We start from the raw sequence: 20,731 nt of genomic DNA on the forward strand, positions 1-20,731 counted from the left end.
TTAGCTTTCAACTGAAAGGGCTTTATTCCCCATATTATCTATATTGACGCTTGTATAAATATTGTTTAAAAGCTAAATAATTTATTGTATATCGAATTTGACTATCCAGAAATATATACTTGTGAAACTATGTTCCAGTGATGAGCGACTCAGCCCATAACTGAAATAAGACTTAAGAGCATGTCAGACACTTGAATCACAAACACTATAAAGCATTCTTTATCATCTGTAGAGTCTGAACGGAAGGGTTTTAGTTTTTAGAGGAAGAGGGGATATATATTGATTATAAATAAAATATTCTGTTGTAACAAATCACCAAATTATAGAATTCAAACAAAAAATGTAAGGGCAATTAGTAAGGACTAAGGCCGCCTGTTTTTTCCTTCCCCGGAACATAGCTAGCACTTCAACAAAGACATATTTGACAGAGTAGCACCTCATCCAAGGATATCGAATTCATGAGGCAGAAAATCTTCACTTGGCCTATAGTATTTATCTGGGGAGTACAAGCTCAGGTTAGTCACTTGGCTTGCATATAGGCAAGCAAATCTCTCCACCTGCATAATACAAAACAAATTAGTTAACCAGCATTTATTGAACATAATTTAAAGATTCAACTAGGTAGATTTTCTCAAACCTGGTGAGCAAAACGGGAATTTTGATATCCAGTCTTCATCAGTTGACCCCATACCTTGTGAAACTGAAAAGGTAAAAACAAAAATATAATTGCTGACAAGAGGAATATCATTTAGCAGGGTCTCGCCACCTTGATTTGAATGATACTCGGGTCGAGTGAGTTTAATATTACAGTTGATCAGAACAAACAAGCAAGCAAACTGCTCACAAAAAATCAGTAGACCACAAGAAAATTGATTTACTTTTCAATTGTTTTAGCATTTATGATTAACACGAACATGGTAAACTCATTCAGAATGTAAGCTGAAAAACCTTCTTGCCCTTCGAAGGAGTCAAATGTTCATTACATGAAAGCTACCTTTTGGTGGCATGCTCTTTGAGCTTGTTGATGACTGATCCGCACTTGCTCCCTTTCAGACTACACAATGAGCAACAGAGACTACCAATTAAGAGATTTCCAATTATTCTCATCCCGGCATACATCTCTAAACAAGGAAATCATAATGCAATTTTACAAATAACATGGATATACCGTTAATTCTTCAAGCTCTTCATGTATCTTTTGCTTCTCATCAGCATTTACACCTTCAAACCTGGAGCCATATTAAGGAAATAGAAAAATAAATAAAGATAATTACTATGTTTAATATATTCTCAGATAGCACAATAAGAACTTTCACTTAACACCCAAATAATTCAGTGTGCTTGAACTAGTAGATCAAATACCACTGAACAGAAAACTAAAAGTGGTAATTCATGTCAATTCATTGTTTTTTGGTAGAGCAAAAGTCGAGACTAAACTATGGGTGTGCAATAGTTCTTAAATAAAGGACTCGATACTTACTTGAGGGACCACTCCAGACGGTGTATTTTGTTTTCAATGCTGTCACGTTCATTTCTCAATGTCTGAAGTTGCTGTGCAGGCAAGAAGACCACAGGTTATATTTAAGGAGCATTATAAGTTATGATTTGTTTAAAAGCCTGACAATGAAATATTTTTAGTACGAAATGCTAGTTAGCCATAAACCAATATGGGCTCATCATAGTTAAGATAATTACATAAAAAGTCCAAAGCTTTTTGACAAAAAGGGTGTTCTTATTATGTCCTATTGGGCATGCCAAGGCTGACAAATGGAGCAACTCTATTATTTCTTGTTTTCGCCTTTTGAGTTGGTCTCTTCCACTCAATCTCGTTGCTCTGGTATATTTTGTTGTGGTTGTAAGACAATTGCATGACAAAAACATAGAGAAAAAATACAATATTCCCAAAAAAGTAGATATATCATAGTATGAAACATAATGATAGTCTCTTACATAGTACCAAAATAGAAGGTCATTCCTTGCCCCTTCTCCTAATTAATAATAATATACACCACTACCAAAAATTATATAAATCAATGAAATGATAGGGCTACACATGTGATAAGAGCCATATAATTTAGTTTCTCTTTTCGATTCCCATCACATTGGGCAAGACTAGTCCCTCATACAACTTTAAAAATAACAGTCATTACTCCTTAGTTATGTCTTAAAAATAAGAATAAATGCCAGTAGAACAATCAAATGATACTCAAACTATGATAGCTCAACAGGTTTAGAGGCTAATGAATATCTCAAGAAGCATGTACATGAAGAGCTATACAGAGATTTACATATAACCTGCTTAAACTGTAAAAAGATTTTTGAGATTTTGAATTCAAGTAGCAAGTCCAGTCAAAGAAGTTGCTCAAGAAAATGTACATTTTTTAACGATAAGAACCTTCCCCGTATTACGGTATTGGTTTACTCAAAACAATTAATTAGTTGCCTCAGCTTAACAATTTAGAGAATCTAATCCTCAAGCGTATGCATTATACAGATATGTACCTTGCGGCTTCCACGGATCTCCCACAGCAGTTCGACCTCCTTCTCAAGTTCTGGAACGACAAGCATTGTTCTCCACCCTGTTCAAATAGCATAAATAACATACATAGGTTCAGGTTCTGGCAAAAAACCGTGAATGTGAACTGAAAAGATTCATCAGGCTGGACATACAGAAACACTACAGAAATTTAGCGGCCTGAACAATTCAAATCGTTAAGTATCCAACAAATAATTTCACCAAATTAACAATTTATAAAAGGGAAACAAAGGTATTAAGAAACATCAACAAATTCCTTTTGTGCACCAGTAGGCACCTAGTTATGAGCCAAAGCCAATTGCTTATTATGTTAAAATATCCAGTCTAGACTATGGTACTCAGACTTCATTTTTGGTCCCAGACTTGGTGGCAACCAGCGCTTACTATTTTTCATGTTTACAAACATTTTCCATAATAACGATTTAATGGAAGTGCTACTGTGAAACTCAGGAGTCAGAAGGCCATTTTACAAGTGACTTGGATATTTAGAATTTGGGTAACTGATAGCACCCATTTTAGAACGAAAAAGGTATTCCAACCAAACTCCAATCTAACTGTCCTTAAAAAAAAACTGTGCAAAAACTCTAAAGATACCAATTATATTTTACAAATTTTGAACATTTAAAACTGGTTCACAAAAATACACATGCTAAATAAGTATTTAAAGAAAAAGTTACAACACCATCTCAAACTAAAAAAAGCAATAAAGAGAGCTGCTAATAATGCTGAATATGTATTAAAAAAGAATCTAAGCATTATACCAAGAATCTTTTTACTGCGTAATATATCTCCATAGATGTGATCTCCAACATACAGAACCTTGTAAAATTGAACAAAATATTAGATTTATAAATTTAATTAGAAAAGAACAAAAAATTCTCTAGAAATAACATTTTGACTAGTAACACTGTAACAGGCTTCATATGTGATTGGGACTTAAACATATATGAATACGACTTTGTCCAAGCCAGTTTGGTTTCCAGAGTCATTACATGCATCCTTGATTTCCCCAATTCAGTTTTCTGTCATACACATGTCGATTACAGCAGAATATGACCCATAGATCCATCTCACGTCCTTCGTTTTGCAAATAGACACTTCACACTAGCAATATACCATTAACAAAAATTCTAAGACCTCTGACTAACTTTTTTGCTTGGAGTAAGTACAAAATTCCCCTAGAGGTTAAGTTAATTGAGTGAGAAGTTTTTCCCTTTCACTAAATTAGATATTACTCCCTCCATCCTACTCATTTCTTTACAATTTTTCTACTGATTGGCACACATTTTAAGATGTATATAAAATATAGTTTCATAAATTATTTTTAAAAATTTTCTTTTTTCAATAAAAGTTTAAACATACTTTAGAACAGAAAAAATTTAAAATAATTTATGAAACTATACTTTATAAGAGCCTTAAAATATGTGTCGAGCCCTCTGTCCCAAATGAAAATATTCACCGGGACAGGAGTAAAAGGAATACTGTCAAAATTTATACAAAACAAACAGCAATTCAAACTATTTTATCACATACCTGTGAACTTGACTCAATAGCAAGGAGTTTGTGCAGATGACCAACATTTCCCCCCTGAAAATAAAGGTAACAAGTTATTGTTTAGCAAAAAAAAAGTGTAAAAATCATCGGTTCGAGTTCTTATTCTATAAAAAACCAAAACAATAAAGTTTTGATATAAATTTAAAACTAAATAAAAGATTCAAATAAAAAACTACAAATATTAACCTGGAAAACTTTGAAGCCTTTATCACGGCTTTTCAGCTGCACATCTACAGAAGTGCTCCCTACCTTATTAATTGCAAATAAGATCAAAAGTTAATAAAAGCAAAATAAGGTAACAATTGACCTATCCCGTACCTTTAACTAACCTGAACCATAGGAGTTCCATTGTCAGTATTAAGAAGCATGCCAGATTTAGGTTCAACCTCAAAGAGGTTGGCACGATTCTCATGGAAAAAGCCCGGCTTTGCACTGTAACAGATAATAACTTTAATTATGATAATTCTAGTATCGATAAAAGCTAAACTTTTGCTAAGCATCGCAAGCATATACAATTATACACTGGTTACACAATAAGACATATTTTAAACCAAGCTACAGCTACAAGTGAATGGCTTAAAGTTGTTTGAAGTTAAAACTAAACACATAAAGTTGTTTAAAAGCATGGAACTAAATAAATGAAGCAGGTCAAAACATTCAGGCCCGTCACCTAATACCTCAGAGCATCTCCAATGGTCTCTTCAAACAAGCTCTTAATTGTATGTGTAACCCAAAGAAAATAACAAGGTCCTAAATATTAATATTGAAAGTCTGTAGTTTATGCAAGAATTGGGCAACCTATTCATGTCAAATTGTCACTACTGAAAGGAAGATGACGGAATGATGAGGACAATGGTCACCAAACATGCAAGTACATACTGCATAAAGGGGTTATATCATCTTAGATAAGAAAATAACCTTCCAGTGATAACAACATCGAAGTACTTCAGCCAATCGAAAGTTAACGTTTGGCTACCACTCTGTGGCTCTGGTTCACAAAGAAAGTTCATCACAACATTTGTGTAATCCCACAGGCTGCAACAAACACATAAAATGCACATAAGCTCAGTATTAGTAACCTTGCCACTTTCAAACCCCACCCCATTATAATATTTAATGTAAATTAAATAGACAATAAACATGTATGGCGTCATGTGTTCCCTCCACAACTAGAAGTCCACATTGAAAAGTTCAAATCTGAAGGGAAAGCAAAAACCATTTCAACTATTAAAAAATAATTATTTACATAAGCAAATTAAAATGGTAAGCCTGTACAAAAAGCAGACTCAATTGATACTTACAAGCCAATAAGATAAATCATGCTCTATATATGAAAAGGAACATATATCAATTGATTACTATACAATAACCAATTCCACTCTGCTCCGCCCAAAAAACAGAAACAAGAACTGGTACCAACAATAAAAAAATATATTAAATATAGAAATAAATTTTAATATACAATTAATCCTGAAAAATAACTACTAAACAATATATATATATCAACAATTAAGACTTCACTGTAGAGCTACCTCATATTAAGCAATCAAATTAACGAGAAAACATATCTAGTACCTGTTTGTCACCAAAAAAGTTGCACGACCAGAATCTCTCAGCATTTTGAGCATTGGAACAATCATTTTATCCTCATTGATATACCTAGCAGAGATACAAAACAGTCACATGGCAATGAACTCCACAATTATTTACAGCATTGACAGTTTATATTTTCATGATGCAGATATTAGACACACAGACATATATGTATATGTATATTAGTATATAATCAACCAAGTCAACATCAACCACACAAATTGCTTTAAAGATATTATACCTCTTAGGATCTAATGCAACCATCTCTTTCAAAGTTCCATCACGATGACACAGGTCAACAGCAGCTCGGACATCTTTGTACATTTGACCATAGCTGTTGGCATGTTTAACATAGCAATGGTGAAGACAACTAATGAGGCAGCTGAGTCTCACTAAAGTTAAACAATTAATCAAGCAAACAACAATATGAGTACTGAAATGACACACTCGAACTCAAGCCAGAAGGAAGTGCGCATCTATTCAGTATAGCACAAGAATTTGTCTACGTCTCATGCACCAACAAACTCTGAACTAATCATTGAAACAAAAGTATGTGCTTATCATAGACTTGAATAGTGACTAAGCTGATCTTGGTGCGGCATTTTTCTAAAGCTTATTTCCTAGTGAGTCGTCTAAAAGAAGATCAATTTTGTGCTCATGTGCTAAGACCTAAATCATTAATTTCAAACATTTAGAGAACACATATAGATAAACATTTTGTTACTTGCAAAATAATTGAAATTTTAATGAAGATTATTCCCATACTCTGTCGCTTCTGGAATTAGTCCAGGATTATTGTCCTTGAAATCAACAAGTTGAGCAAACAAAAATGCTTCAGCCAATGAGAAAAGGGTGTCAATAAGTGCATAATCGGGCTCATCAAATGCATCTCGTATCAATGTGCTTCCATATGCCATAACTTTATCTTCCTTGGACAATTCCTGGAATCCGTGATAGGCAACTTTTACATACTTATGGCGATCCATCTGTGGAATACAAATCCATGAGTATCGAAGAACCCCTAACCAGATAAGAAGCATGAGTACAACCAACATAACATTATAAAGAAAATTAAAAAAAATAGCTATAATGAAGATAAACAATCGAAACACCAAGACATACCTTCAATATATTGCCTCTCTTTTTATCAAGAACCAAGCCTCTTACCATGTAAGTCCAATCAAATTTCCACTCCAACAACTAACAAAAAAGTAGGATGTATGACTAAGAGCACAAAAAAATATAAGGACAACTGTAATTAATAGAAATAGTTAACAAATGATTTTGTGAATATGAGTAATGCTTGTTAACGGATGTCTTTTGAGACCAGTGTTCGTTAATAAATGTTATTTTATAAATAATATGCAATACAAAGGAAAAATCTTCACTTTAAATTGTAGACTTTAGACGAACCTCTTTAGGATACCCGAGATCATAGACTAGCTTCTTAATAGTTCCATTGTATGCAAGAGTTTCAAATGTCTCTGGTTTATACTGTGCCAAAGTGTAATCCATATCAAAGCCAACAGCAACAATACCTTTCATATTTAAAGACCTATTACAGAAAATCTGTTTGCCTATTTCAATTGTACACCCTTTTTCCGGAGATGACCAAATGAGTGGATTTTGTGTTCCATCAGAATATGCAGACTTCGACATTTTTCTGTCAAATATAACACTTGTGTTTAACTGATATGCACCTGTTGGCGTCAACAAATCCAATATTAATAATCAACCAGTCCCCCAAAATCACAAACAACATAATCATAGTGCAGAACAAAATTCCAAAAATCAGAATTCCCAAATGTGTGCATGCAAAGAAATTCAACAAGAATCATTAGAACAAAAAAAAGATTGTAAAATCACCAACATAATCATATAAAACAATCCAACAATCACCTAATAACAACATCATATTTCAAGTATATAAACATATAAATAACCCCAACAAAAAAATTGGGCAAAAAAGAGTAAAATAAAAACACCCCATCACTAAAACCACCAAAACAATCACATAAAAACACTCCAAATCACCTAAAACAAAAAAAAATAATCCAAGCTTTCAAGGAAAAAAAGGTTCAAGAAACAACCTTCACAGGCACAAACGGCCCTTCTTCTACTTGCAAACTGACTAAAATTTGAAGGGTAATCAAGAAAAGAATGAGGAGAGAAAAAGGAGAAATTTAATTCAAGAGGAGAGAAGAGAGAGAAGCAAGAAGCAATAGAACGCTTGGGAATACGCATCGCATGTTTCTTCTTAAATAGACCCCATGTTGGAACCTTAACAAAATGGGTTATCCGACGAATCGAATTCGAATGTAGTGAGAAAGAGGAATTAATGAATTTTGTTGGGTTGCAAGTTGAGGTTGTGGTAGTACAAGTACTAGTGCTAGTAGTTGCTGCTGCTGCTGTTGCACAGCTCATTTGAATCTATTCTTAACCAAACATGGTGCTAGTTTTTTGGGATATATATACATGTGATTTTACATTTATGCAGTCCGAATTATTGTTTTATTAGTTTTGGAGCCAAAAGGGTTAAAGGGTGTGTTAGTGGATAATCTAATTTAGGGTCCGAATCTGATTCGTGGGAGCTGGGCATCTGCTACTGGGTTATTTCACTCTAGCCTTGTGGTTGTCAGAATCCTTAGATTTTTTTAAGAAAAAAAAGAATATTCTGTTGAAGGTGATAATCCTTGTTTAGATTTTGAGAAAATCATCCGGCGGTGTTTAGAGGAGGTCTTAATTTTTGATATACGAATATCAAGAATTCTGTGTTCTTGCTTGTTGGTGGAGGCGGAAATACTCACTAATCGCATTTTAATCACAATCCGATATCATCGAGATATGTAATTATTATTTAAAATTTTAATTCGTATTTTTCATGATGGTCGAATTTTATGTTTTAAGAGGATATATAAAATTTTAAAATCGATCATATATTTAAAAAAAAAAAAAAGATTCAACAATTTTGCAGTAGCAAAAAACGCTTGTTGTTCCTAGCAGTTAAAGACTGCAATAGGATTATACATTTGTGTAGAAGCTGACAGGATTATACATCTTCAACAGAATGTATGGCTAATGTAGACTTGAAATTACTGTATCACAATTTACACGCCACAAAGAAGAAAGCACAACTTGAGCTGAGCTGCACCTCAGGCGCTACCTCAAGAATTAAGAGAACCTCGATCTCAATATCAAACTAAAGCTTTCAATCTGTAGAAATGGCAGCAGAAGCTTCTCCAGTCTTGCAATTTTGTCGTCATTCACATATATCCCGCTGAACTTGCATAGATCACTTCATAGCTGTGTTCTTGCGGGTGCCAGTTAATTGGAGCGTGGTCAAGTTCTTGTCTAAGCTGATGGTCTTCATTAATCGAAGAAACATGTATGATTAAATTAAATTAGTCTTTAGGAGAGTAGCTATATTAAAACGAGCTTGATTATGTTATGAAACAGTGAATGTGCTGACCATAACAAGTTACTGAAATTGAGAAAGTCTGATGTGGCCACCTTATCTCAGAAAATTGACAGTACAGTGTGCCATTGTGAATACTAAAAAATAAAAATAAATTATAATTGGATATGAGTTCTCCTTCATAACACATGGTATATTATAAGGAATTCCACAAGTCCAAGCAATTGTCCTGACTTGTTTTGTCATCGCTTCGTTCTTGCATATAGATAGGCTTACAGGTAAGCGAAAACCACATCTAGTATCAGTTAAACAAAGGTTGCATTGCATTATAGCAAAGCGAGACTATAAGCTTCACTATAATGTGACTTTTGTATAAAAATGAAGATATATGATAAAAGCTCATAATGTTAATTTGTACTGTATATGACTTTAATTAAGTATGAGCATGAGTTAATTAAAGATGGTTAAACCAGTAAAGCTGTACAGTATAGGCTTGGCGTGGAAGCCTGTGTATGTTTGCCTGCCTGTATCCACTGATGCCATCTAAAAAAGAGCCAAACAGATACTATTGACCTTCTGTTCTTAGATGGCATCCAGGGAGCCAGGCAGATCAGTATCACTCCCACGGCTTCCTTGAGTTCCTGCCTTCGTCTGATTAAAATTTTAAGCTTCTTCTTGCGTCTCAAGAGTCCCTGCAACTTCGCAAACAAGTACTCAGAATGTGTTGTGCATTTCTGAAAATCATAATTGCGTGGACAGTGGACTTGATCACTCTTACAGTCCAGCTAGCATATATATTTTCTTAAACGCAATCAGGCAACTAGGAATGTAATTTCTATGCCAGAAAAAGAAACTACAGTCGACTTACTTTTCAGCAGTCTCATCTCGGCACAGCAGAGCTTGCTTGCTATCCAACTGCAATCCCTATCACAATTCACAACATATAATAAGACATTTATTTATGAGAAAATGTATGAAGATATGTGATGAAAATGGGAGAATGAAGGTGGGTATTTAAAGGACCATTGGAAAGGAAATGACAAGAGAAAATCCAAGAAATGTGGCAGAGGAGAGTTCAATAAGCAAGAAGCATTAAGCCATGTTAGTAGATAAGATAGGTTGGAGTAGGAGATGCCACCATTTTTAAACCAAGAGCTAGAAAGTTTATTAATTTTTGGCCTTTTGTATCATTGGAAAAAGCGAAACTCATTTCCCCTCCGAACATCAACTCATTTTAAATATAACATTCCTTGTCATTTGTCAATTTGCCACACTGTCAGTATAACCATGTTTCCTTGTGTATACATTGCCAGATATTCCTTTTAAGTATAGTTTTCGGGATGAGAGAAAATCGAATCCTGTTACACGACTACACATCGTAACACTTACTGCTTAGCTATCAGCTCCTTTTAAGCAAACTTAATTTTTAAACGAAATGATTATCTGCAAGAACGACTCGACTGAAGTTAATTTGAACTGTTCCTTTGATACAAGGCCACTGTATGAGACAACTACAGCGTTAATGTGGGCGGGGTGGACGGATATTCTAACATCCATTTATTTGTTTAACGTAGTAAATTTAATAAAAAATTTATGGATCTAGATGTCAAGTTTTTTATCTCAAAGCGTTAATGTACAAAGCTTATTCACTCGTGTTTGCTCTGGTTTAATAAGCTTGATTTGACATATTAATGAACGGTCCATAGTTTGAGTTATTCTAAAATTTGTTAAAAAAATTTGTCAACAATTTATAATTGGTTTCTTTCATATTAAGTTGAATCCCGTGTACAAGCTAATTCTATCTAATATAAACACTAATAATAACAATAATACAAGTAAACCTATATTATATAATAATAGGCAAAAGCATAAGGAAATGTAACTTTCAAAAATAATATTTTAATATTTTTCCTTAAAATGTAAAAATAAATCAAAAATAAAATATTAGAAGATAAGTAAAAATATGTCTTTAAATTATCGGTGATAGAAGGGGGAAACGAGGTGGCACGGAATTGTTGTCATCTTATTATCCACTCATACACATTCCATAATCACGCATAATCAAACATGATCAAACATATGCACAATAAACTCATATACATTCCATGCTGGCTGCCTAATTCTTGATTCACTTGAATGATTTGTGCCCTGGTGGTCTAATGCTGTGATTACCTAACTTATGTTATTTACGTTAATAGATTGATTTACTTAATCATTTAAAGGATTCACTTAATATTTTTAACTATTTTTCAGCCGTTTGGTATCACCAACTTTCCATATTCATACAAAAGTTAAAAGATTCAAGCTGCAAATTTCCATTATGGAAAAGATTTTTGTGTACATAAACACATGCACCATATGTACACTCGCTTTTCGAGTTAAGAACAGAGTGCTTAACCTAGCAACACTAATCATATTGTTAGAGGATGACAATGGGAGCAGCGATTACCAATCCTTTTTATCTCACATGTTTGATTATTTTATCACTGATGCAAGTAACCACAATTGCCGGTGAAAAAGTAAGCACTTTTTATTATAATGATAATGATTATTCGAGATTTAAATACTCATGCACCCGTGTCTTTTTTCAAATATTGATTTTGAGATAGACGGGGTAATTCTGGTTTGTTTTGGTTGCATTACTAATTTGTGTGTGTGTGTGTGGTAGCATTCGTATGTTGTCTACTTGGGATCTCATTCTCATGGTCCAGAGATCTCATCAACTGATTTGGATCGAGTAACTGAATCACATTATGAGTTTCTTGGAACATTCTTGGGAAGGTAATGGAAGTAGAAGCTTTTTTAATATAATTTATGAAAAATATCATCCTTTTTTAGATATAAACGCGATCTTCAATTCTTCATCCTCCTTATTCTTTAAATCCTTTGTGAATGTAGCAACAAGGCTAAAGATGCCATCTTTTACTCCTACACGAGACATATTAATGGCTTTGCTGCAATCCTTGAAGAGGAAGAGGCAGCACAGATAGCTAGTAAGCATTTTCTAATGTTGCTATTATGCTTTCTAGAGTTTTCAAGTTCATTCCTTCTCATCTTCAGAGCACATAATCTTTCCTTAAAACGTGTTAAAAATGCAGACCATCCGGATGTAGTTTCGGTGTTTTTGAATAAGGCGAGGAAATTACACACAACCAGGTCATGGGAATTCCTAGGCTTAGAGAATAATGGAGTAATCCATCCCAGCTCCATCTGGAAGAAAGCTAGATTCGGAGAAGATGTGATCATTGGCAATCTTGATACTGGTCAGTAAGCTATATGAATTCACAGAGACCGTTGTGATTGTTATTGTTGATTTAGCCTAATATGCACACACGTTTAGAGATTAATATATAGGACATGAACCTTGCAAAAGATAAAAGACTATTGATACTGCAATGAAGGATGCCTACAGAATCGTAGAATTCTCAGAGAAACTTTGCATTTTCTTGTAATTTTTCCTAATGGTGTGAAGATGAGGCAAAACCTAAAGATCCTAACATTTGAAATGCAATTGAGATAGGTGTTTGGCCGGAATCAAAGAGCTTTAGCGATGAAGGGTTTGGCCCAATACCATCCAAGTGGAATGGCATCTGTGTAAATGGTCTTGATAAATCTTTTCGCTGCAACAGGTCAGATACTTTCTCGGTTTCTAGTTGACTGTTCACCTAAGTGGTATTGTGTACTTATAAATAACTGATTCCTGGTACTAACTTTACTATATTTCTCACTGTGAAGGAAGTTGATTGGAGCAAGATACTTTAATAGAGGTTTTGCTTCTGTATACGGACCTCTTAATTCTACATACGAGTCACCACGTGATGATGATGGTCATGGATCACACACCTTATCAACTGCTGCTGGTAATTTTGTTCCTGGAGCCAATGTTCTTGGGTATGCAAATGGCACAGCAAAAGGCGGATCTCCCAAAGCACGGGTGGTGGCATACAAGGTCTGCTGGCTCTACAAAGGTGAAGGTAGTTGCTTTGATGCAGATGTATTGGCTGCAGTTGATGCTGCTATCTTCGATGGTGTGGATGTGTTATCCACCTCACTTGGAGGTTCTCCTGGTACTCCATTTTTTGAAGACGGTATTGCTATCGCCTCTTTTCATGCTGCTAAGCATGGCATATCAGTAGTTTGCTCAGCTGGAAATTCAGGACCTCTGGCCGGTACAGTTGCCAATGTAGCTCCCTGGCAATTCACTATTGGAGCAAGCACTATGGACCGTGAGTTTCCAGCTTATGTTGTTCTTGGTAACAAAATGCAGTTCAAGGTTAGTTGTTTAACTTATTACAGCGCTTTTGTAAATGTTAGTATTGTTGTTAAAACAGAACAGGTCCGTATTTTTCTTCAACAGAAGTTAAATATTGCTCTTTGCAGGGACAAAGCTTATCTAAGGCATTGCCAAACAAGTTGTTCTATCCACTTATTAGCTCTAAAGGTGCCAAAGCTGTACATGCCACCATAGAAGATGCGTAAGAATAAAATACTCAAGCTATTAAGTAGTTTTGTTCACACAGACACGCATATTCAATACTATATATTTATATCCTAGAATCAAACAATGAAAGAAAATGAAATGTTGGGTGAAAGCGATTGTTCTAATCTTACAGAGAGCGCTGTAAACCTAATTCTCTGGATCCAAGAAAGGTGAAGGGAAAAATCATATTATGTCTTAGAGGCGACAACGGAAGGGTTGACAAGGGCAATCAAGCTCTTATAGCAGGCGCAGTTGCAATGATTCTTGCCAACGATAAAGAGTCAGCCAACGAGATTATTGCGGATCCTCATGTCCTCCCGGCTTCACATATAACATATTCTGAAGGTCTTGCTGTGGCTCGTTACATACGCACAGCCAAGTAAGCTGGAAACTAGCCCAACTCCAATTGTCTTGAATCCTGATTATGTATATGTTATCAGTGGTTACTAACCTCTTAATTGAATCTTACCGGGAACTTTGCAGGTCTCCAGTTGCTTACATAACCCCTCCCACAACTCAGTTAGGAGTGAAACCTGCTCCCTTCATGGCAGCTTTTTCGTCCCAGGGACCGAGCTCCGTTGCACCAGAGATCCTTAAGGTCTTAAAAACAGCTTAATATATGACAATTTGGTTAAATTGCACGAACTTTTAATAATATTGTTCATGATATTTCTTTCAGCCGGATATTACTGCACCAGGAGTATCCATACTAGCCGCTTACTCCTTGGAAGCATCGCCAACAAATGAAAATGAGGATAAGCGGAGGTTTCCTTATAATATCCTATCAGGCACTTCGATGTCATGCCCTCATGTGGCCGGGATCGTTGGCCTACTAAAAAGCATTTATCCGAACTGGAGCCCTGCTGCTATCAGATCCGCAATCATGACCACAGGTGAGCGCGTGACAACTAATCCTGCTCTTATAAAATGTCCCATTACTAATCAATTCATATTTTTTCAGCAAGAATGAGGGACAACAGGAGGCATCCAGTAACCGATGCATCCGGATTAAAGGCAACTCCGTTTAGCTACGGATCAGGACATGTCCGCCCAAACCGTGCTGCGGATCCTGGCCTCGTGTACGACTTAACTGTCAAAGACTACTTAAATTTTCTCTGCGGCCTCGGCTACAATTCATCTCAAATAAAAAGCTTCACAAAAGAACCTTACACTTGCCCGAAACACACAGCCCTTGCGAACCTAAACTATCCTTCGTTCTCTGTACCTAATCTCAACTCCACAATAACCGTGACTCGGACTGTTAAGAATGTAGGTTCTCCTGGCTCTTACAGAGCACGTGTCGTGTCTCCGCTTGGAACATCTGTGATTGTGGAGCCAAAGTATCTGAAGTTCGACAAGGTTGGGGAGGAGAAGAGCTTTAATCTGACTGTGAAGCTACGACAAAAAGATGCAGCTAGAGATTATGTATTTGGACATTTGACATGGACGGATGGCAAACATCATGTGAAGAGTCCTATTGCTGTCAAGGCAGGCTCAACACAAGTTATAGCTAGTTAGTTATATAACCCTTGAGATTATATTTTACCACTCGTTTGCTTGTGTTTCTTCTTCATTCGTGTGTAAATTATTCATGGGTAACTTATGAGTTATCTTCTAAAAGTCGGCGATTAATCCACCGTCTCGATAAGCTTTAATCGGTGAAAAAATCATTTTTTTTCTGAAAATCGGTCAAAAGATTAATCGGTCAAAAAGACGGGATTAATCGGAAAAAGTCGGTCAAAAATCAGTGAATTTAAAAAAATTTAAAACACAAAGTAATTTTTTTAATAAAACAAAAAACACGGAATGACAAAATACAAGAAATTAAAGTTGTTTTTATTACCATTCACTCTTTCAATATTATCCCCTAAACTCTAATTACATAAATTTGCAATATCTTCTTTCGTAAATTCAATCAAATTCAAGTTTATATATGAGATAACTGGACTTGTTTAAGTATATAAAGACATGTTTTGTGTTATATAAAATCATTAATCTTTTGATTTTATATGACTATAAATTTATAGTATATATGATTTATTAATATATATATATATATATATTAACATATATATAATTTAAAATATAATATTAAATTGATTACAATTAATCACTCCGATTAATCTCCGATTTCGCTGGACGGTGCTTTCACCGAATAAGTCCGGTTCCCGCTTTTTATAACACTGCTTATGAGTAATTATTTATAAAAAATTTTAAAAATTAAGTCACTATAAAAATTATCTCAAACTAACTTCTGGTTTTAATCAATTTTAGCTTATTTTTAATTTTAAAACCGACTCATGACTTATTACACAAAGAGATATTCGGGTTAAAGTAAAAAAAAATACTTAAAAAAAAGGCTTTTAATAACGGATTTTATGGGGTGTGCTCATTGACATCTACTAAACACTGAAATATTTATATTTTTTTTATTGGTTGTACTTTCTAATAATGAACTAAAAAATTATACTAATCAAAATGAATTAAATGTATAATATGTCACTACAACCCCAATATGTTTAGTGTTGTTATCAGGATAATACCATGTTTTTTGTTATAAAGTAGATTTTTTTAGATAAATGTAAAACCAATTTTTGAACTAATATACGGAGATGAATTCTTAATTTTGGAAAAACCGAATTTCATAAAATATATAATTATATAAATATCATTATCCTTTCATACAAATACTTATTTTAACGAATATATAATTTACAATACGATAAAGCAGTCACACATCCAATTATAGCATTGTTAAGATGGGAAATAAAATAATGTCAAATTATTGAGGAATTATAATAAAATAGACGGGATTGGTAAACCGTATTAGCAGTAAACTAAAAATAATTATTTACTATAAAAATTCATCTATTTAACTATTTTGACTAACATGACAGAGGTGCATTGCTGAAAATAATTTTAAACAATTGAAATATGTTCTGTCAATAAAAAAGATGAACAGAAGTAGAACAAATATCTGGGGTTACAGCTCAGGCAGGGCCTCAAAAGAGAGTCCAGTAGTTGTTTATTCCCTGTCATCCCCGGTATTTGTATTCTTCATCATCAAATATAGAGAGAGGTCAACAACTCAACTTTCTGTCCTCCCCTTTTCTGTATATCCTCCCTATATATTCCATCATTCAATAGCTATTTGTTTTAATATATTCATTTTCATTATCGGAGCAGAACTTTAATCATAAACCCTTTAAATCTTGTTATATTTTGTAAGATCTGATCACCGTCGCCACTATGTCGTACGCTTATCTCTTCAAATACATCATCATCGGTGATACTGGTATTTAATCTCTCTCTCTCTCTCTCTCTCTCTCTCTCTCTCTCTCCCCCTCTCTCTCTCCCTGTTGTTATAGCACTGTTCTTATAACATATATTTGTGTTATTTATGTTGACACATTGTGCCTGAGTGTATAACATATTCACGTGTACATGATGAGAGGAATAAGCAGCTTGAGAGTTGTTATAATTTAGCTTTAAGTCATTAAGGAAAGTACAAGTCTTCTTCGGAAAATAATACAAGTCTTTAAGATGTGGTGCTGCATTTTGGAATTAATTCTTGATACATTAGGTTTGTTTGCAAACTCAACGGGATGCTCTCTTTGCATCCCAATATACCCATCATCGTAGGTTCAAATGATCTGCTAAAGGAAGAATGTCAAGTGAATTTGTTTACGTACTGTTATTTGGTGCCTATTGGGATCAGATTTAACAATTTTGGAAAACTGTTCATCTTTCTTTATCATATAGGTCTGTTGCCTCCAAGATTTCACCCACTCCAGGTTTATTCTTTCTATTCTATCACTAGCCATCTTAGAAAACCTTGGCCCTACCTCTTACAGTCTTTTCCATTAGATGGAATAAAATGGAGTAAGAATGGAAAGAGCTTTGTATTATTGGATGGGCATTTACATGATGTCCATTCCTTCTATTCTATTTTATAATTTTTGTATACTGGAGCTCGGTTCCAGCAATTTAGTTATGGCTGGTCATTCATTCTCTTACTCGTACATTACAAACTTTGTTAGGTAGATATTACACTCTCCTCTATTTCACCCATGTTTAAACTTCTTCACATTTTTCATTCCATTGCTTCCGACTAAAGAGTGTTATGGCATTACGAAGTAAACTGGTGCACTATATGTTGAACTTGCGCAAGATACAATGTTCATGTTTGGTTTTATTTTTTTGCAGGAGTTGGTAAATCATGTCTTCTTTTGCAGTTCACAGACAAGCGTTTTCAGCCAGTCCATGATTTAACCATTGGGGTTGAATTTGGGGCCAGAATGATCACAATTGAGAACAAGCCAATAAAGCTGCAAATCTGGGACACGGTTAGTTATTTGTCATATTTTCTTATTTTTCCATAGCTTTTTTGTCATTTGGCTCCGACTTGTCCAGAATCGAAGCATTTCTTTTCTCAAATTTCTGCAATTCTGAACATGTAACATATATATGTACTCACTAGGGCCTAAGTTCGTTCCCTCTTCATTATCATCTGCTTCATATACTACCAAGTTCTCAATAACGTGCTGCCTCTAGCCCAGTTCGATTTTCCCTGACATTAAAATTGACGTCATTCACCAAGTTGAATATGTTTCCAGACATTAAAATTGACATCATTCTCAACGTTAGAAAAACACTATAATGTCATTATTTTGATTTGATGTTTTAGTTATTTTTTATGTATAATTAATTTCTGTCGACTTTTTGACATAACTGAGTTTTTTTTATAAGTTGTGTATGTACAATTTAAGAATGTAATATATGTTAAGAGGCATAAACATTATTCATGTCTTGAAACATTTTTGTGTTCCGAAGGAATTTGGTCTTTGATATTTGCGATTTGCTTGTAGGCTGGTCAAGAATCATTCAGGTCTATCACAAGGTCCTATTACAGAGGTGCTGCGGGTGCATTGCTCGTTTATGATATCACCAGGTAAGCTCTTTTTGGTTGTGCAAAGATGTAATTTGATGTTTTTACTTACTGTATTTTCACTCGGCCTTTCTGTGCTGAGCCCTTGTGCATGCCCCTGCAATCAAGGAATATTAATAAGCAGCACAGGGGTTTTACTTAAATCTTGAAGACTATATGTTCTTAACGAGCAAAGCTCTGGCACAGTGTTATTCGAGCTTGACTAGGTTTATTTACATCCCTGGCTATAAATAACACGATCTGCTAACGTGTTTTAACCAAACAAGTTGACTGCATATGACAAATTTTACTCAGTTACTGGACTGAAACATACCAAATTTGTAGAGAAACAAATTGAATACCTAATAAAAATGAAGAAAGTGCCAGTGATGGGGATATATTTTCCTTTGTCTTGTCAAGATCATTCTTTCACCAAAACCATATATTGTATTATCTGCGTCGATGCTTTACACTACAGGAGTTCTCTTGAACAATACAGAATTGGACAGTAATATGATGGTATTTTATAATCTATAAAAAATAATCTATTCACATTTTGAATATGGTAATATAGATTTAGTGATACTTATATATGCAAGTGCTAGTCTCATAATCATTTAAAGGTATCAAAGAGGTTCTTGTATGTTGTAACCTTTGAGAGATATACTGTGTCAAAAATTGGATCTTATTTACTGAGCTCTTATCTGCAGCAGAGGCAGAGGTTAATGATAATAATAAGATACTGTTTTATATACTTACATAAATAATTTTAAATGTATCGTTGGTGCTACCGCAATGGCACTGCTTATCGAGAAAAACATGATAGTATAACGAGATATGATTTCACTAATAAAGATGGTATAAACAGTTAAAAGAGATATCTACGATGTCTCCATCATTAAAAGTTCAGTAGAACTCATATTCGTACATGTTGTACTCAGCAACGTATATAATAGATGCAGTATCACTAGTGGGCATTATTTTCCTTCATAAAGAAAAGAAGTGGACATTATTTCTGTCTTCGAACATGTACATTAGAATGTCAAATAATCTTCTGGCCTTTAGCTGATGATGTTGGTATATTAACTGCATGGCAACCTGTCATGAAAGTTTTTATTATTGTTGGTCAATGTATTGAGGTATGTTGACTACTGTATCTATTATGGAAACATAATGTACTCGATGTATACATTTTTCCAATTCAGGAGAGAAACTTTTAATCATCTTGCGAGCTGGTTGGAGGATGCTAGGCAGCATGCCAATGCGAATATGACTATTATGCTGATAGGAAATAAATCTGATCTTTCTCATAGAAGGGCTGTAAGCACTGAGGAAGGCGAACAATTTGCCAAGGAACATGGCTTAATATTCATGGAGGCCTCTGCAAAAACTGCTCAAAATGTTGAAGAGGTGTGTCTCGTTACTATTCTGGTGTACAAATAATATCACAACAAATGCACTTCAGTATCTATTCCTTCTCTTTTAATCTAATAAAAATGACATTATATGCCAGGCATTTATAAGCACTGCAGCTACAATTCATAAGAAGATCCAGGATGGAATTTTTGACGTATCGAATGAGGTAAGTATTTTCTTTTTCTGGTTTCATTGATATGTAGATAAGTGAAGGCACAAACATGGGGAGTTTTATATGCATCTACTGTCAAGTACATACTGACAACAGTTGGGCTTTGATAGCTTCTGAAGACGGATAGTTGTTCACTTGTAATAGTTTGTAGTTGCTCATCCGGTCAATGTTTTGCTCCTATTTTTTTACAGTCTTATGGGATAAAAGTTGGATACGGTGGCATACAAGGGACATCAGGAGGAAGAGATGGTTCTTCTTCTCAAGCAGGTGGATGTTGCAGTTGAAAACGGATTATCTTCTTTTCTCAGTGGAATGGATTGTTTAAAGCTGAAATTAGAGACTGGTTGTTGATTGTTGAAACTGTCCCTTTGGTGTATGTCTTCTTTTGGTTTAAAGGATCAGTCTCTTTTAAAAGATCAGTCTCCTTGAAATCGGAAGTAAACAAAAACAAATATATACATGTTTATTTCTCAGCCAGCTGTAAAATTATAAATTGTAAAATATGTAAATTAAAATGTTTATTATTTATTGCAAGTGTGATAATTAAAATATTGTGTCCTTGCTTTGCTTTTTATATATTTAGATTGAGTTTGTTACCTATTTTTAAAACAAGTATCCCGTGATAAGCATTTTGGAAA

The 20,731-nt window shown here is 34.4% G+C and overlaps 3 protein-coding genes across 4 annotated transcripts; 2 read left to right on the forward strand and 1 right to left on the reverse strand.

The window, feature by feature from the left end:
- Positions 1-191: 191 nt before the first annotated feature.
- On the reverse strand, positions 192-8,256 carry LOC108219059 (uncharacterized). Of its 2 annotated transcripts, none has more exons than XM_017392309.2 (17): positions 7,774-8,256; positions 7,097-7,383; positions 6,806-6,883; positions 6,449-6,669; positions 5,925-6,017; positions 5,666-5,749; positions 5,009-5,125; positions 4,420-4,522; positions 4,277-4,339; positions 4,070-4,123; positions 3,298-3,355; positions 2,503-2,579; positions 1,481-1,551; positions 1,169-1,229; positions 995-1,054; positions 638-700; positions 192-557 (listed from the first exon to the last, which is right to left on the reverse strand). In XM_017392309.2, the coding sequence occupies exons 1-17, from the start codon at positions 8,105-8,107 to the stop codon at positions 438-440; spliced, it is 1,944 nt and encodes a 647-aa protein (XP_017247798.1). In that variant the 5' UTR covers positions 8,108-8,256; the 3' UTR covers positions 192-437. The 2 variants fall into 2 exon arrangements, with proteins under 2 accessions (XP_017247798.1, XP_017247799.1); XM_017392310.2 differs by having other exon boundaries at positions 7,097-7,346; positions 7,774-7,913.
- A 3,274-nt stretch (positions 8,257-11,530) lies between these two features.
- On the forward strand, positions 11,531-15,096 carry LOC108217412 (subtilisin-like protease SBT5.3). The gene is made up of 11 exons (XM_017390244.2): positions 11,531-11,617; positions 11,767-11,879; positions 11,997-12,091; positions 12,197-12,361; positions 12,619-12,727; positions 12,834-13,371; positions 13,479-13,573; positions 13,712-13,957; positions 14,062-14,176; positions 14,258-14,471; positions 14,540-15,096. Exons 1-11 carry the CDS (start codon positions 11,531-11,533, stop codon positions 15,094-15,096), a joined length of 2,334 nt encoding a protein of 777 aa, XP_017245733.2.
- Positions 15,097-16,534: 1,438 nt separating this feature from the next.
- On the forward strand, positions 16,535-20,695 carry LOC108216318 (ras-related protein RABB1c). Its single transcript, XM_017389051.2, has 6 exons — positions 16,535-16,873; positions 17,785-17,924; positions 18,447-18,529; positions 19,711-19,915; positions 20,019-20,087; positions 20,285-20,695. The coding sequence occupies exons 1-6, from the start codon at positions 16,828-16,830 to the stop codon at positions 20,375-20,377; spliced, it is 636 nt and encodes a 211-aa protein (XP_017244540.1). The 5' UTR covers positions 16,535-16,827; the 3' UTR covers positions 20,378-20,695.
- Positions 20,696-20,731: the final 36 nt, after the last annotated feature.

Source organism: Daucus carota, chromosome 4 (assembly GCF_001625215.2).
Source record: "Daucus carota subsp. sativus chromosome 4, DH1 v3.0, whole genome shotgun sequence".
In the NCBI taxonomy this organism is placed as follows: Eukaryota; Viridiplantae; Streptophyta; class Magnoliopsida; order Apiales; family Apiaceae; genus Daucus; species Daucus carota.